The sequence below is a fragment of the Populus alba genome, chromosome 5 (genome assembly GCF_005239225.2).
Source record: "Populus alba chromosome 5, ASM523922v2, whole genome shotgun sequence".
NCBI lineage: Eukaryota > Viridiplantae > Streptophyta > Magnoliopsida > Malpighiales > Salicaceae > Populus > Populus alba.
This window is the reverse complement of record NC_133288.1, coordinates 14,365,637-14,384,284: the sequence shown is the minus strand read 5'-3', so window position 1 is coordinate 14,384,284 and position 18,648 is coordinate 14,365,637. Positions and strand designations below refer to the sequence as shown.

Genomic DNA, 18,648 nt, shown 5'->3' with positions numbered 1-18,648 from the left:
CTCCATTCCCAAGTGCAGTCTTGGACTAACACATTCTCTAAGTGATGCCTAAAGGCCTCTCTTCAATTCTCTAGGGGTTAATCTCAAATCCCTCATTCTTTAGTGCATTCTTGAATTGACACATTATCTAGGTGATGCTTAAAGATCTCTCACTAATTCACCAAGGGTTGATCTCGGATCCTCCATTCTCAAGTAAAGTCTCGGATTAGAACATTCTCCAGGTGATGTCAAAGTGTATCTCACCAATTCACTAGGGATTGATTTTGGATCTCCCACCTTTTTAATATCATCTCGGACTGACATAACTCTCTAGTAGGGATCCTAGACTTTATATTATCTTAATGGATGATTTTGAATCTCCTACTCTTAGGTACATCTCTTCACTAGGGACTTTCACGCCCCATTACATTGCTAGGAAGGCCACATGTCACACACTTTAAGAAAATAACCATCTCTAGTGGTATGTCCTATAACAATACTCTAGGGAAATCACGTACCTTTTATACTCTCCACTAGGGAACTCCCAAGCCCTCACACTATTACTAAGGAGGCTACTAACCTTCTACTCTTTGGTGAGATCGTTTTTCAATTGAGAGTTCTCATGTTATCCTACAGAGATCACATACCTTCTACACTTCAATGTAACTAATCTTAGAGGGATGAATTGTGTCTTCCTAGTGCAATAGCACCACCCTCTAGGGGTCCATCCCTTACGCCCCTTAGAAATCTTTCTAAGTATGGGAGTTGATATGGATTCATCCCTTTCACCCCTTAGAAAGTTTTCAACATATAGGCATCAACATAGGTCTATCCTCCTAATGATGTGAACCTCGTGATCACATGGTCACGCAACCCACACACAAAGACACTAATTCCCGGAAAGCCAAGTAAATCAGGTTTGATAGGAGTGGGACACAAAGATAACTTGTATCTAGGCACCAACACTATTGGAAACGGAGACCCCCACCCAACGAATATTGATTCATGAACGAGAGGTATAAGGATGACGCCACGAAGATAGTTGTTCTTTGATAAGTTGTTTTTCAGTTCTTTAGAGAACCATGGAAGGGAGATTATCTCACCAACACACACACACACACACAAAATGCGGCAACCAAGAAGTTTTATTAATATGAATTGTTTGACCTTACATGTCTGATTATGCCGTTATATATAGTGACTGCAAACTAAAATAAACCCTAATGGACCCCTTATGTGGACTTATATGATGCCCACTTACAATTAAACCCAAATAATATAAATAAAACCTAAACTAAGAAGAAAATAACAATAAAATAAATAAATCCGAATTTAAAATTCTAAATATGATAGGATCAGATTTGTTACCCTTTAGAAGTCCCATATAAGATAGGAGAATCAAATCTGAAGGTATAATTAGTTCTGACATCTTCTTTCCTTTTTGTAGCTAGGATGAATAAGGAATCCTTGTAAGAAAAGGATTCTGAAACATTTATGAATCCTTACCACACTTGGAAACTATGTTGCAGCCTATTAAAGATCTTTGTAGAATTAGGAGATTCCCAAAATAAACATGTCAGGAGCCTCCATGTAAACTTTCAGCCCAATCCAACGGTAGGATTGACAATTATGACTATTTCCGTAAAACTGGATAGTTGCGCATTTTACGTCAAAATCCGAATTTGACCTTGCTTAGATCGTATCACCTAACCACTTGGAAATTGTTTTAAGTATGGACTCCTTCTCTATAGGTTTCCCTTCCTCCCTTTAGAAGTTTTTATTAAGTATGAGCGTCAATATGAATTCATTCCCCTTTACCACTTTGAAAATTTTCTAAATATAGGCTCGCTTTCCATGAATTTTCCTTAGCCACTTAGAAATTTTATAAGTATGAGTTCCTCTATAGACCCCCCCCTCTACATACTTAGAAATTTTATTTTCAACCATGGTACATGACCCTACACACATGCTCTCTGGTATATAACCTGGGGTTTTCACCTCTCTTTTCATACGAAGAAAACTTGAAAAAACTTGTTATACCGTTATTTTTACAAGTCTTTGCATATCAATATCACAAAGACATGGGGCTTTTAATAAACCTAAATTTAACGGACCCAAAAAACCTTCTAGAGACCAAAAATATCTTCATGAGCTAGGGCTACCAGGCCCAACTAATACCAAGGTACATAGGTTGTATTAGTTCATAATCTATTTATTATTAGCATTATTAGCATATATATTTTTAGAGTTTATTTCTTTAAAATATCATTGTATTTTTTCTCTCTAAAAAGTTGTTGATTTAAGCATCTAAAAGTCCCTACATTCATTAAAAAAAAAATAAAAAAAAAAACCTTTTACTAATACAACCTACCAGATACCTTTGCTTACTAGGAAACATCAGTTACTAATGACCAACCATCTATGTTTTTTATATCAAGTCACTAGATATCTTAGCTATGGATAATGGATCACATTATTTAAACTAAAAGACTAACTAATTATCTAATATAACATATTTATTCCTAAACATCTTGGATTTTAAAACTTGATGTTTAATTACTGGATCAAAATATATTCAACACAATGTATAGTCCTTTTGCAACCATTACTATATTGTATTCCAAAAGTATATTGCGGGTGGTGATTGCTTTTTTATTATTATTATTATTATCAAAATCATTGTAACTCAAGGTTTGACCCAAACATATGGTGAATCAAGGGTATAGCCTATCAATTCATACTTCAAAGATAATAGTAAAATAATCTAAGAGACAACAAAATAAATCAATATTTTATCTTACATCTAACAAAACATTTTGTATACTTTCAATCAGTTCATATAATTGTTTTTTACATAATATTTCATTTTCTTTCCATTCTCAATATATATATATATATATAAAAAAGGAAAATAATTAAACAAATTGAAAAATAACTTCTAGTTGAATTTCCTGTAAATTATACATATCCTAAAAAAAAATAAAGTTTTTTTGTAAAAATGATAAAATTATAGATTTTGTTATTCCTTTTACTAGTAGTGGTAAAATTATAGTTTTTTTTCATTTTAGAAAACAAATTTGTCATATTCTTCTTTTTATACTTGATTTTTTTATATATATAATTTTAAAATTAATTTATTTATCATCATTTTTTTTATTTGTAATATTTTTTGTTTTTTCTTTATAATTTTTTTGAAAAAAAATATTATTTTTTACTTTTTACACTTTAAATATTTATTACTCTACACTTAACCTTTTTATACTATTTTTTAATCTTATCTTTATTATTTTGTATCTTTTTTTTATTCATTTTTTTTAAAAAAAAATTATTATACAAAAACTAAAAAATTAATGTTTCATTATAACAATTACAATAATATTTTGTTACTTTAAAAATTAACTTGAAAACTTATAAGCTTTTATTAATACATTTAATCTTTATTATAATTTATTATATATAATTATTAATTTTTTTACATGTCAAAAAACATATTAATAACATTTATATATTAATTTTTTTTGCGTTAAAAAATATATTCAACAAGACAAATTAAATAAACACATTTAACATTTTATATTTTATTTTTTTGTATTTATTGATCCATAGTTTTCTATGTATTTAATTAAATACACTTGATTTATAATTAGAATAAAAACACATTCTTGAAAAGTTTGAATATTTATTTTTTTATATACATATATAAAAATTATTCAACCCGTTTAACACGGAGCAAATAACTAGTATATCTCATTCAATTACCTTTTTTCTGTTTTCTTTCTTTCTTTTACTGAGAATTTCTTTTTCACCGAAGAACCCATTACTAGGGCAAACTGAATCTGACCAAAAAACCCTTTTTTGAAAGAAATAAAAATTCCTTCTCTCTAGACCTTGTCTGTAGCTGTTAAGAAGTCAAATATTTAACAGCAGTGACTGTCCTTTTCACGCCAAGTGCATGAACATTTTGACCCTTTAATCATGACCCAACTTGTTGAACTCTAATCATAAAACTCTCTTCTTCTTCTTTTAACTTGCTCTTTACCCTCCTTTTCTGCCATCCTCTAGTTGGTTTTCGGGGTGTATTTCCTTTGGAAACACCTTCATCATAGTCACACCAAAACTCTTTCTTTTTGTAACTACACTTCGCAAGGTTTGGCTGGCTTCCTCCTCTTAGCATCCGGGGTATTGTGTGAAGAATTTGCACATGGCCCAACATCACTGTTATAGCTCAAGCAAGCAGCAGCATCCAATACCCCAATGGGACTCTGGGGCGCTGATAGGAGTGAGGCACTTGGGCCCTTGACAGATTCACCAACCAATGACAAATCATGAATCAGTTGAAAACACTTGAGCACTCTCTCCTGCAAATATATATATAACGATCAGAACGTAATCACTGGATAATTTAATGGACGTCTCAGTTGATTACACATGGTCAGTAATCAAATCCAAAATGATATAACCAAAAAAGAGCCATCATTTATGTCCCTTTACTGGGTTTGGACCTCAAGGCACCATCTTTACCTTTTGTACAGGTTGAGCAAGTACAGAAATTGCTTGCTCAACGTCCACCGTTTTGGTTTCCCCCACAACAGCTATTGACACTGCTGCTGCAATCTCAGAAGGCCTAAATTCCATGAAGTAAATCCCTGCATTAAATTCCCACCCACCAAAAACATCAGACACCATCTCTCAAATATCTTCATCATAACTGTTCAACTTCGGGGAGAAATTATTGTGGATAGTACATTGCCAACGGGTGCATGAGAGAGAGAGAAATGGACCTTTAATTGTGCTCAGTATGAGATGGATTGATTGTAAGATGAAAGACCTAGGTGGGGTTTGATCATTATTGATCTTATAGTCTATGAAGGTGAAAGGAGTAATTGCATGCATCCTCCAATCCAATGTGCTCAGTACAAGAAGCTCCATCCTTTGTATAGTTCTCTCTTCAAATACAAAACTTGATTCACCCACCTATTATATCAGAATCCTTAAAATTTAGTATATGAACTTAACGGGTGATACAAACAGAAATTCTGATTAAAGACCTGTAGATCTAGAGACAGTGGAACTTCAGTCTCCTCCATTTTGGCCGCAAGAGATAAACAAGCCACACCCAGTAACTGCATCATCCAAGCGTTACCCTTCTGCAGATCACATACAGCAAGATTAAATTTAATGCGACCAGAATGGAATTAGGTCAATAAACCATTAAACGTTAAAGATTGTAAGAGAGATGCCAAACAATAACGCCATCATTGGTTGGTTTCAACTTACAGGTAATTCATAGGCAGACAGAAACCTATCCAAGTAGTTTACCGATAAATACGAAAGCGGTCCAAAACCAAAGTGGGCATGAACCTGTTGAGCAACAAGGCCATTAGTATTGACCATCAACAAAAGCTCAATTGTGGAATCGAGTAACAGAAAAGAAACTACCACCTCATAAACAATAAACAGCACTCGTGCGAAGCTGATCAAAGGAAAGGAACAGGGAAGGGAAGACAAAAACAAATGCACAAAAAAATCTTCGAGGAAAAATAGAGAAAAAGAACATAAACAAAAAGAACAAAACCGCAACAACCCATTTCATCAAACACCTCAAAGTCACGTACGACACCGATATCAAAGAGCGGTCACACAACACTAGAACAAAAGGCTTTACATTAATCAAAATATGTAGAAAATGCAAATCCATCCCCAGTGAATGGAAAATATACCAATCCAAAAATTGAAAAGAAGTCCCATACACTCGCACTGAAAAACAAAGCCCCCTTTTAGAGAACCAAATCTCATATTCGAGAAACCAATCAAGCAAAATCATCATTTAAGAACATCTAATATAACATCAAACTGCAGCGAAAAAATAAAAAGAAAGAGAAAAGAACCAACCTTTGCAATCCAATCAACAGCCTCTTTTCTAGCCCCCAAGTCCAAGTCCCCATTTCTCAGTCTCTTCAAGTAATCACCACTAGGCAAATGCTGACACTCCTTTTCAACCATCAAAACCAAACACTCTTCACTCTGCATTGGCAACCACCAACCACTATTTTGATTCTGGATTTGATGATTCCCGTGATGCCACGTGGCCTCAAACTCCTCCACGGTAGCATCGTAGCGATCGTTATCATCAAAAATACTATTATTATCTTCAGCACATAGAAGGCTTGAAACTGTACAATCAAAACTTGGTGCCATATTTAATGCTACCTCTCCAAAAACTCACTCTTCTATCTTCTGAGTTGTGCATCTAGGCATTAAAGTTCATTAAACAGCATACGGGGGGAATCAACGCAGATTTTTGTGTGTGTACATAGATTTTAGATGTGTTTTAGAAGAAAGAAGTGATTTTTGGATCAAAGAATGGAAGAACAAAGACTGGTGTTTTACCAAAGAACAAACATTCGAAACCTCTATAGATGAAGTGGGCGTTTGCTAACGAGGTTGCGTCTGCGTTTTAAACAAAACGCAGATGCAACCTGTTTGGTAAATATAAAAAGCAACTTACTATTCATGGGTCCCACACTGTTTTTGCGTTTAAAATACCGGGTAAAGAAAAGCAGATGAATCCTGCTTTCTGCGCACTTCATGCAAATTAGCATGAACATTGGATAGTCATGCTCCACTGTTCATGCTAATTAATTAGCATGAACAGTGGAGCATGACTATCCACTGTTCTTGCTAATTAATCCGTTCTCCTGTTTGCTTAGAAAAGAAATGAAAGACCACTCTTGTAAATATTTTTTATTATGGTTAAAAGGAACAGTGTAGCATGCTACACTGTTTACATGAACAGTGTAGCCAGCTACATTGTTCCGGTCCGACCAATTTCGGCCAAACCGGTCCAAGATCAAAATGCATTGAACCATGTCCGACTGAGTAAAATAAAAAATAAAAATTATGTTTTATTTTTTAATTGTGTTTTATTCAAAAAACTAGTGTTTAATATTATTCAATGACACTATATAAATTAGACAAAGATCGCTTGATGACGTAACATTTGCAGAATTTAATCGCAATTTCAATTTTTTTTTTCTGATTATATTTTACCTGATATTGTTACGTGCTTAAAAAACAAAAAAACTATAGTCCTTGTCAAATGTATTTCATACATAGTGGAATTGTAGATAGTTTAATTGAATAATAAATAATATTTTATATAAAATATTATTTATTTCATAATGTAATAACAATAATTAAATCTATAATATTTAAATTAAAAACCATCAATATTAATAATAATTTTTAAAATTATTTTATAACCTCAATTTCAAAAGCATTATTAACCACACATTAACTACTTTTTTACTCAACCTCAATTTTAACCACAGTTTTAACCAAACACTATTTTTTCAAACCAACCTCAATTAAAAGTACTTTTTATAAAACAACTTTTTTCAAACCACAACCACAACAGCTACCGCAATACCAAACACACCCGAAGTGTCCATCTGCTTATCACTCTCTCACTCAGTTGGGGGCTGAAAAGACTGCTACTCCGAGCAGGGGTTTATGAAGGGGGGAATGTGTGCCTCTTTTTAGGGTAAAAGGCAGATAGAGAGAGCAGGAGAGGGGATAATATAGGCACAGGGATCACAGAGAGAGAAATGGAATGGGATAGGAATAGCAAAACAGAACTCAATACAAGGACATTTACAAGATTTTGTAGGGATTTATTGTCTGTGCAAGGACAGTTCTTTACAAACTAGCACGGGAGAGTAAGGTAATGTTTGGCAACTTTGTCAAAATTTTAATTTTTTAAGAGAAAAATTATTTTTTTTAATATTTTTAAATTATTTTGATATTTGTATATAAAAATAATATTAAAATTGTTAAAAATGTATATTATTTTAATAAATTTATAATTAAATAACACTTTAAAAAATAATCATTACCACAATAACTAATAGCTAAATGGAATTTAAAGATTTTCATAGATATAAATAGGTAATGTTTGAATTTATAATTATATTAATTTAATTTTTGATATTTTATAAAATATAAATCTAATTTATTTAATATATTTTTTAAAATTCAAGTGGGTTGAATAATTAAGAACTTTGAAACAAAATATTTTTAAATAAAATGAATATTGAATCTATAAAGTACTAAATATAAAAACAAAGGGAGTACATGGCATATAAGTTAGGTCGGGTTAATTTGATTTTAAAAATTTCAATAAACTTATAATATTTATTTTTTTAGATTTTTTGATTCACTATTATATATAATATCTATATTATTTAACTTTGATAGATAAAATCTGATCAAATAAATACAAATATTACATAAGAGTAGGGTTTTTTTTAACACCCATGTGGAAACTAAAGTTGGGTATATTTTTCATTTTCCAATGATAACTTTTTCGCTTCCTGTGTAATATGTATTACAAGTTTGACAGTGTTTTCCTCGTATATCTCCAAATCCTCAGACAATCTGATGATCCAAATACCTAATAATATTGTAGCTGTAATTAATTCTCTCATAATCCAAAATAAACTGCACAATAGAGTTAAAGAGTGTTGCTAAGATGACGGGCTTTAATTGAGAATTGAGTTAAGATGGCGTATTGATTCGTAAGATATTATTTCCTACAATCAAGAGAAAAGATTTTAAAGTTGTTTGAATTTTAATATGATGTCTGGGGCTCGACTTTAGTGGAAGTTGAATGATTTGTTTTTGCTTTCTGCTAGTATAAATAACATCTTTGGCAAGCCTGTTTACAAGTTACCTTGGCAATGCTTGAAGTAATCGGGTCTTAGAAACAAAATTTAAGAACTCTTGGAGTTAGCTTAGAAATGTTTTTTTTTTTTTTAGAATTTTAGTTTCTTTTTTTTTTTTAATTTTTTGTTTAGGACTGATATCAAGTTTTTTTGTTAAGGGTGTAATCCAAACGACTCGGACCGACACTTTTTTTTTCCCATTATATATATATATATATATATATATATATATATATATATATAATAAACTAAAACATTAGGATAATTAATGGCAATAAACAATAAATTTTAAAAAAATATTAGTAAAGATAACTTTTCAAAAAAAAAAATACTATATAAGTGATGTAATTCTTTAAAACTAACCCCTTACTTGAATTTGTGCATATTGATTTGCACGTACACATATCCTTAAATAGTCCTCTCTCTTAAGTTCTTTTGCTTTAATTATTCTACGTGGCAACTCACCTCACCGTAGATCATGGCGTTTCAAAAAAATTCATTAAATATATAGTTTCCAGGAATTCCATGGCTATATGTTGAGTCATGCTTTATCTCTCTCATGCATCACATCTCCTTGCATTTTGCAAATTTGATGATTTATAGCTTCTTTATGAAAGTAATTGCTTAAGAAACCAATATTTCTTGTGGATATAGGTATTGAATCAGTGTATCGGTGGCAGGGAGAGGTATAAACCAGTTTCCCCCGTGAAGAATATAGTATATGCACCCTTCTAACTCGTGTGCCGTCTAGATAGCTCGTGTGGTCTTTTGGGCATTCAAGACCTTATGATCGTTTAAAGCTGCTGCATTTTTGGGGCGTAGATCCAGTCAGATGCTGAGGAACTGTTGACAATCACGACCAGGCAATCCTTGGTGGAAGCACTAACAGATAGGGGTGTTCAAAAAAACCGAATAACCGAAAAAACCGATGATAAATTAACCGAGAAAACCGAACCGAGATGTTAAATCGATTAAACCGATTACTAAAACCAGAAATCTTTCCGGTTCGGTTCGGTTTCGGTTTTACCAACAAAACCGGTGAACCGAACCGGTCACCCATAAAATACATTTAAAAACAACCTGGTATAAATAGCACAGTAAACCTAAACCTAAATCACATTACACTTTACTTCTAAGCCGCCGCCAACACTAGACCAAAGTCTTCTCTCCTTCCTACTTTCCCTTTCAATTTTCTTCATCTCTACCTCTTGCCCCCTGTATATTTATCTTCTCTAGCCGATCAACAAGTAAATAACCCTCATCTCCGCATCAATCTACTCATCTAGTATACTCGAAGTCGAAAAAAAACTCGAATAAAACCCCTCGACGTCTCTCTTCACTTGCAGCAGAAAGAGTCAAAGAGGTAAAGTTTAATGTTTATCCATGTATTAATTATGGGCTTCGTGTGCTTGTAAGTTGTATTGTAACATTTGTTCCATTCGAGATCTCTGACCTCTACTTCTTCTTTTTCTATCCTTTTGCAGCTAGGGTTTTTACATATTTCTTCAGGTTTGCCCCTCTTTCCCCGGCCCTTTTCTTCTTTCTGTTGATTTTTTTTTAATCTGTTGATATTGAGTTCTTGATTGCTTTGTTAAGTGTTGTTAACTTTAATATGTATCGGTTTATTTTGATTGTTTTGAATCTGTTGATATTTTGCTTTGTTAAGCCTTCTAGCCACGATAATCTCAGTACTGGCATAACAAGAGTGCATATTTCACATTAATTTACACAAATTCTAGTAATATTTGAAAATCGTAACCACTTTCTATGGTTATTCCTTGAAAATCTTAGCATATTATGAATATTTTCTGGGGGAATTTGATGACCACCTTATTTATTTGGAAAGTGGAAAGAATAGTATAAGGTTTAGAAAAGAAAAACGAAAAGGAAATTGGCTTTTAGGTTTTTCCCCTTATATTCCTAGTACTTTCATTCTGTAATGTTAACTATTAATGTGTTTCATGCTTAGCAATTAACTTGTTGTATTAATTATTCATTCTAGATTAGATTTTTGTTTTTGTGCTGTTGAATGATTTTGGATTTGGAAGTTAACTGATTTTTTGACCGATGATAAATTTTTGAATGTTGGTGCTGGTGTTGCTGGAAATTTTGGATGCTGTGCTGGCTGGTGTTTGAATTTCTGGATGTTAGTGTTGCTGGAATTTTGGATGTTGCTGGATTTGGAATTGGTGTTGCTGGAATTTTTCTTCAAAGTTTCAAATTATGCTAGGATTTGTTTAGGTTTTAATTTATTGTTGGTTGCTAATGTATTTTGCTTGTATTTTTCTAGTGCGAACAGACTTTTAATTTGAGGTTTTAAAATTTGATCATGCATTTTGTATATTGCATTGATTTAGCGCTTTGAGAAGTATATTAAAAGTTTGCATCTCTGTAGGATTTTAATTACTGTCTTAATTCATGTCTAGATTTTCATTTATTATTGAAAGTAGTAAATTCATATTAAAACTTAGCCATGTGAATAGCTTAACATTTATTTTAAAAGCTGAAAACGTAAGCCAATTTTAAAGCTTAGCCATGCTAAATCTTCCAAACCGTAAGCCAATTTTAAATCAAACCAAAAGAACCATGGGATTAGGTTTCCCGGTTTTTTCCTTTAAAAACCGAAGTTTAAAACCGAAACCGGACAGTTCGGTTGAACTGGTTTTTCAGTCAGGTTCGGTTCATTTTTTTGCAACAATACTGTAATTCGGCGGTTCGGTTGATTTTATGAGTTTAAACGAACCGAACCGTGATCACCTCTACTAACAGAGCATGTCAAAGCAAACCATGAATAGGAGCGAGCATAAAGCTTCAATAGAAAATCCCCGTTGCAAGCTAAAGATGTGAAGAAAACACATGGAGGACGGTGGCATTCATTGTAATGAGTGCACAGAAGGTCGCAACATCTTCATTACTCGAACCTGTTAGTGATCCCGTATGCTCGCGTTTTTCTCAAGGCCGAGAAGAACAGAGTGTTAGGAAGGCGGATAAAAAACAATGAAGCAAAAGTAGAACAAGTGTATTGTGAGATTTGCTCTGCGTTTTATTCTCCTTTACCTAACTGCTGGCAGCATTCCGTACTTAAAACGGCTCAAAGACTGCACCAGGGACTGACTCGGAATATTAGTGGGGACCTGTTGTTTTATATCTCGATGGTTCCGTGTTCAGTGTGCGCTTTATGGATGGTGCTTGCTTGTCAAATGAAGTTTTTTCTCTTCCGCTATTTCAGCCCCCCTGGCCGTGAGCAAACCATGAGTGGTGCACATCAATTGGCTGGGCCCCCGTGTAGGAAAATTATTTGCAATCTGCTAGAATTTGGTCATTTCTGATTTTGCCAGTATCATGATAGGTGTGTTTGGAAAGTCTTGAATATATTTTTTTTATTTGTTTTGATGAAGGTAAAATATATATTATTTTAAAATATTATTATATCCTTTCTTTTTGTTGTTGAGAGAGGATTTTGGATGCCGCCTAGGGTCCTTTTAGTGTATCTGATGGTTGATAAAAATGCTTGTGCTTTGTTTAAAAATATCTCAATATGCTATAACTCCTGGTTTTATTTTTTTTTTAGAAACATTTTTGACTATTTGTTACATAACCAGATAATTATTTCATTGATTTTAATCAAAGCAATGCAGTATTTGGTGATTGCGCTTAATAAGCTAATATTAAAAATAAATTAATAATAATAAATATTTTATATATTTTTTAATTAAAAAAATTACTTTAAAAACCACCTTAATAAATTAAGAAAACCACCTGTCTGAAGGCAGTCTCCCAGGTGGTGTGATTATGTCCAAAGGCCAACCTTTGGCAATAGGAGTCAAGTGCACTTTACGCTGAGCCTAATGGATATAAGAGGTGTAGGGTTATATAATGAAGTCAGGTTCGGTGATTCTACGGGTATGTTCATAAAAAGTTCTTCATTGCCAGCAGCGGTTTTCCACCCTTTCAGGTCTGAACTTCAAACAAGAAGCTTTTCCGTAGGTCTGGGTTTGGGAATAACATGATTGTTTCAGATCATAAATCACATACCTTTTCTGGCTATTTTGATGACATTCTTGACAAAAACCATGCAAGCAAGATCCATACAGCAGCTGAACGAAACAGCAAAGCTAGTGTTGAAAGGAAAGCTGTTGCAGGAACAGCAGTGCCTCTTTGCATCAGTATTTTGTGTTGTTGAAGAGATTGAAGAGAGGGTATATTTCTCAGAAGAGTGGGCATAGTGCACTAACTCTACACATTTCCTTGCGAAGATATTGGAGGTGTTGGAAAAAATAGTAAAAATTATATTTTTCAAAATATTTTTTTTTTTAGAAATACATTAAATTATTTTTTTAAACAAAATTTATTTTTCAATATCAACACATCAAACAATTCAAAAACATTAAAAATTTAAATTAAAGCAAAAACAAATTAAAATTTTAATGAAAAACACTTTTAAAACAAACTCAAACACAGTTTCAAAGACAAAAACATACGGGCCTATAATGACAAAAACAAAAGCTACATAATTAAAATATACCCAAATCAAATGCTACCCTTTCCAACCACCTGAAATTCAGAAGCAAGTTAAAAATAGTCTAAATAAGAAACCATCATGTCAAATGGGTGATGCCCGATTCTCTTAAATTAACACACTTTGCAATCAGAGAAAATGGATGACATTCAAAGCCCACCTCCTCCTGAAGAAGACTAAGACTAGGACCGGTCGAGCTTATGAGGCCTTCTATGGCTCATCTAACTGGTCCTGAAGTAAAACAATAAGCCAGGGTTAGATCTCAAACAATCTGGTTCTCTAGTGATACAGAAAAACCATAACTTCCAGCAGATATATCATTGACTATAAGCTAACACAGAGAGGAAGCGAAACACCAACCTGGACATCGGATGTCCAAAGAGTGAGGTTATCCCTTAGGAGTTGCATAATTAGAGTGCTGTCCTTGTACGATTCTTCTCCCAAAGTGTCTAGCTCAGCAATAGCTTCCTCAAATGCCTGCACAAAGAGGTGGCAGGGCAGAAGTAAAAAGAATTTATTCATGGATACAAGGACTGTACAACTTGTTGCAATCTCTGGTGAGCATACACCAAAGGGGGAAAAGGACCTCGGTCATTTCAAAAAGACAATGGCTGATAATTGGTGTACTACTAAAACCACACACTGAAACAGGCATAGGTGATGAAGAAATGTCAGGGACACTTGAGGAACTAAATGGAATTTCTGTTAAATTTCGTGTCTGTCCACAAGTGAGTGCAAATACGGTAGGACGTGTGCACAGCACATTATAAAGCTTGAGCAATTGAAACTACTTGAAAAGCTCGCGAGTGTCCTAAATTTATGTTTCATCCATGCAATCCAAACAATGATTCTAATACGAGCATTTTCCCAATCAGAAATTCCACTTCATTTCTCTTGCACAGCAGTAAATGCTGAGAAACAGAACTTCTTGGCTTACTTTAGAAGGCACCAAAAAAAGAGGAAAAGGAAAGGAAACAAGAAGAAAAAAGAACAAGAGGCCCGTAACTCCGATCCACTCATACGAGAACAATTTATTCTCAGATAGACATAATTATTGTCAAAGTAGGAAAATAAAGCGAGCATACCTGTTTCGCCATGCTGCAGGCTTTGTCAGACTGGTTGAGAATCTCGTAGTAGAACACAGAGAAATTCAGTGCCAAACCCAGCCTTATTGGATGTGTTGGTGCAAGATCCGCGGCCGCAATATCCTTCATAATTGCAACACGTCCAACGTTTATCAATCAAAACAAAAAAACACTTCCATTCTACTTTTCCTTTAATCAAACTTTCAATTCACTCAACCCTAATCCAAACCCCCCAAAAAAAAATTGAAAAACAAAAATCTCCAATACTCGCTATAAATCCAATCAACTCCATTAAAAACTGAAAGCTAGAGATTGTAGCTTCTTGCTGTAAAGCTAAAAACCCACCCAGTTAGTTATCCAAACACTTGAAAATAAATCTTAGATTAAGCATAATCCACAAAAAACAAACAGAACAGAACAGGGGAAAAAATCGAAGATTATTAATACTGATACCTGAGCAGCCTTGTAAGACAACATAGTATCTTCAGCAGCAGCCTTTCTCTCATCACCAACCTTAAACTCAGCCATATACCTATGATAATCCCCTTTCATCTTCAAATAAAAGACCTTGGATTCACTCGCAGTAGCAGATGGTATGAGATTCGAGTCCAACAACCTCAAAATACTAGCACAAACATCAGATAACTCGCTCTCGACTTTAGATCTATATTCCTTAACAAGCACAACCATGATCCTCGTTCTTTCTGCCTTCCTCCTTTTGCTCAATCGAAGACACAATCCTCCAGGCAGCACGAAGTGAGCCGATCACGTTTTTGTAAGCGACAGAGAGGAGGTTGCGTTCCTCAACGTTGAGTTCACCGCCAGGTGTGTTGCCGAGGACCAGCTTTTGCATGAACAGGACCATCTCCTCGTAGCGTTCGGCTTGCTCGGCGAGCTTGGCGAGGTACACATATTGGTCTCTAGTGAGGTTGTCTGGGACAGTGGTGGTGGTTACCATTTTGTTCAGGAGAGAGAGAGAGAGAGAGAGATCGTGCTTCAGTGGGACTAGGAGAGGAGAGGAGAGTGGTTTTTCTTTGGTTGGTTTGGATTTTGTGGCTTTTGAAAAAAAAAATAGGAAAACTAATTAAAAATATTAAAAGAATAGTACATTGAAAAGGAAAAAAAATAAAAGCCGAGTAGCATAATTTGGACATGTTGCGGTTGGGAACGTCAATTTTATAGGCATCATTTAGAAGAAAAAAAATTAAAAAAAAAATGGTAGAAAGGATATTTTAAAAAAAAGTAATATCAAAAGATTTTAATGAAATGAAAATTAACAATATTAAAAAAAATCGTCAAGAATAAACTCAAGCAAATTATATTTATAGCTAAAAATAAGTAAATCATCTTTGACCTTTGAGCATGAAGTATAATTCAATTATATTATTGTTGATTACATTTCTTGATATAATTAAATTTATTTCTTTAAAGTCTTTTTAATAATATTGATATTATTATAATTAAGATTTTAATGTCTCTAAAGTTTTTTTTTTCCCTCTCTCTCTCCCTACTCATTAATATGTTTTAATGAATATCGTTATTCAATATAATGACAAGCTATAAAATTGTATTTTTTTAATTGAATGTGTATAAATTATGTTATTTTATTAAAAAATTTAATTGTGTTATTTCTTTAATACTTAAAACATGTGCTGTAAAAATAAAAAAATTGCTGGATTTTGTAGATATTTATGGACATTGTGTATTATTATTTGCTTTCTTGTCTTTTTTTTTGTGAAAAGGGGGGACGAGGATAATATCAGTATTTGAAAACTTTTAGGAGACATCATTAGATGTAGGGAGTGTTTATATTGCGGTGTGGTTGTGCTTTTTAAAAATCTACATTTTTTTCTCAAAATAAATTTTTTTGTATGTTTTGGAATTATTTTTGCATATGTTAATATTTAGAAATAAATTTTAAAAATTAAAAATATATTAATTTGATATATTAAAAAAACATTTTTAAATAATTATTATTATAATTACAAACAACACTATTATAATTTAGGAGTTAGTAAGGGCGACAACTACATTTAATCTCACAAGGATATTTACTTCTTTAATTAACGTTGGAAAGAAAGGGCTATAAGAACAATCCTTGGTTTTTAAGGATACAAAAGTCAGTCGCAAGGTTATTTAAGCAAGGAAGAGATTCATCTTTGTGATAAAGTCCCAAAAATCTAACTAGCCTATTAATAGGGTTCTCGGGTTGGATAATCGGTTATTCAATTGATCATAGCAATCTCATTAATTCTCCTTAGCCAAGGTAGTTGATAGCTCATATTTGATGTTTAGTAGACCAATGTGGTTTATAGCTAGTACCTGTAAAAATCTCATTTGAAGAAGAGGACTCTCTGATACTTCAATAAGTATCTTTTTTAGAGAGAGAAAATACAAGAATATTCTAAAAGGATATATATATAGTAGAGTATGAAGATTGTGAACCTTTATTCTAAAGGTTTCATGGTGTATTTATAAGTCTATGAGTCTTATCCTGTTTATTGAAAAGGAGGTTTAGAGTGTGATTCTTACTACCATGATAGCATTTAATGGGGAAATAAATATCTCTCACATCAATATTAAATTTGCATGAAAATATGTAGATCATTGAAAGATTTTTATACACCTAAAAGGTGTAATCTTATCTTGATAGCATTTAATGAGAGAAAAATGTCATTGGAGGACTTTTATATACCTAAAAGGCGTAGGGAGATTAGGTTCTAAAACATCAAATATAGCTAAACCTACAAAGACTGAGTTCTTCCCCGAGGTGTGACCCAATAAAGGTTGGTCATTCCCTTTGGGCGTTTCAAAGAAGAGTGGTCATTTGTTTTGACATGCCAAGAAAGGATGGTAATTTCCTTGCGTGCACCTAAGAAAAGATGGTCATTACCTTGAACGTGACTAATTATCAATTCAAGTTCTTTAGGTCAACATGTCTACTAAACCCATATTGTCTTGAACTTGACTCACTACCACGTCCAAGTGCTTTAGACTTGACAAAATGTCAAATTCAAGTGTCTTGGGTCTAACATGTTTGTTAGATTCACATTACCTCATTCACTTGGGCACGTCTAAGAGAGTATGGTTGTTACCTTGTACTTGACTAACTGTCAAGTCCAAGTGCCTTTGGTCTAGCATTGTTGCTAAATCCATGTTGTCTTGGATTTGGTTGACTACTATGTCTAAGTGTCTTGGACTTGGCAAACTGCCAAGTTCAAGTATCTTGGATCTAGCATGTTTGTCAGACCCATGTTATCTCATTCTCTTGGGCATACCAAAAGAGGATGGATATTTCCTTGGACATGCCTAAGGGAAGATGGTCGTTACCTTAGACTTTGCTAATTGTCAAGTCCAAATGCCTTAGGTCTAGTATGATTGCTATACCATATTGTCTTGGACTTGGTTGATTGCCAAGTCCAAACACCTTGGGTCTGGCATATTTTCTAGACCCACATTACATCATTCCCTTGGGCATGTCCATGAAGGATGGTCATTCCTTTAAGCGTGTCTAGTGGAGGATAGTTGTTCTTAGAACTTCGCTAACTACCAAGTCCACGTACCTTGTTTGGAATGTTTGCTAGACACGTGTTACCTTGAACTTGGCTAACTATCAAATCCAAGTATTTTGGGTCTGGCATGTTTACTAGCCTCATGTTATCATGGATTTGGCTAACTACCATGTTCAAGTGCAATAGACTTAGTTGTATGCCAGGTCCAAGTGCCTTGGATTTAACATATTTGTTAGACCTATGTTGTCTTAGACCTGACTGACTACCAAATCCAAGTGTCTTGTGTTTGACATGTTTGCCAGATTTATATTATCTCATTCCTTTAAGCATGCCAATGGAGGATGGTTGTTACATTAGACATGACTAACTTCCAAATCCAAGTACTTTGGATTTGGCATGTTTGCCAGACATGTTTTACCTTCACGAAACATTGTCACGTCCAAGTGTCTTAGGTCTGACATGTTTGTCAAACACAGGTTACCTTGGACTTTACTTAATGTTAAGTCTAAGTATTTTGCGTTTAGCATGTTTGTCACACCCACGTTATCGTGGACTTGGCTAACTGTCTAGTTCAAGTGCCTTGAGTCTAGTATATTTATTAGACCCATATTACCTCATTCTATTAGGTGTGCCCAGAAAGGATGGTCATTCCCTTGGGTATTCCAAAGGAGGATATGCATTCTCACAAGCATGACGAAAGGCTTGGCATACTGTCAAGCCTAACGTGCTTGGAGCTTGGCACACATTATAACCTAATAGTGTCTGGGTATGGTTAGCGCCAGACCCAGCATGTCGAGGCTTGGCAAACTGCGAAGCCTCCACATGGCTAG

At 33.8% G+C, this 18,648-nt stretch overlaps 2 protein-coding genes across 2 annotated transcripts; both read right to left on the bottom strand.

The window, feature by feature from the left end:
- Window positions 1-3,726: 3,726 nt before the first annotated feature.
- Window positions 3,727-6,418, bottom strand: LOC118036700 (cyclin-D3-1). Its single transcript, XM_035042492.2, has 6 exons — window positions 5,872-6,418; window positions 5,257-5,340; window positions 5,028-5,126; window positions 4,761-4,953; window positions 4,501-4,625; window positions 3,727-4,337 (listed from the first exon to the last, which is right to left on the bottom strand). Exons 1-6 carry the CDS (start codon window positions 6,175-6,177, stop codon window positions 4,113-4,115), a joined length of 1,032 nt encoding a protein of 343 aa, XP_034898383.1. The 5' UTR covers window positions 6,178-6,418; the 3' UTR covers window positions 3,727-4,112.
- Window positions 6,419-13,193: 6,775 nt separating this feature from the next.
- Window positions 13,194-15,344, bottom strand: LOC118036702 (14-3-3-like protein B). Its single transcript, XM_035042493.2, is given in 5 exon segments — window positions 13,194-13,452; window positions 13,582-13,698; window positions 14,307-14,429; window positions 14,760-14,993; window positions 14,995-15,344. Coding segments are annotated over 5 exon segments (765 nt in total). The 5' UTR covers window positions 15,265-15,344; the 3' UTR covers window positions 13,194-13,431.
- Window positions 15,345-18,648: the final 3,304 nt, after the last annotated feature.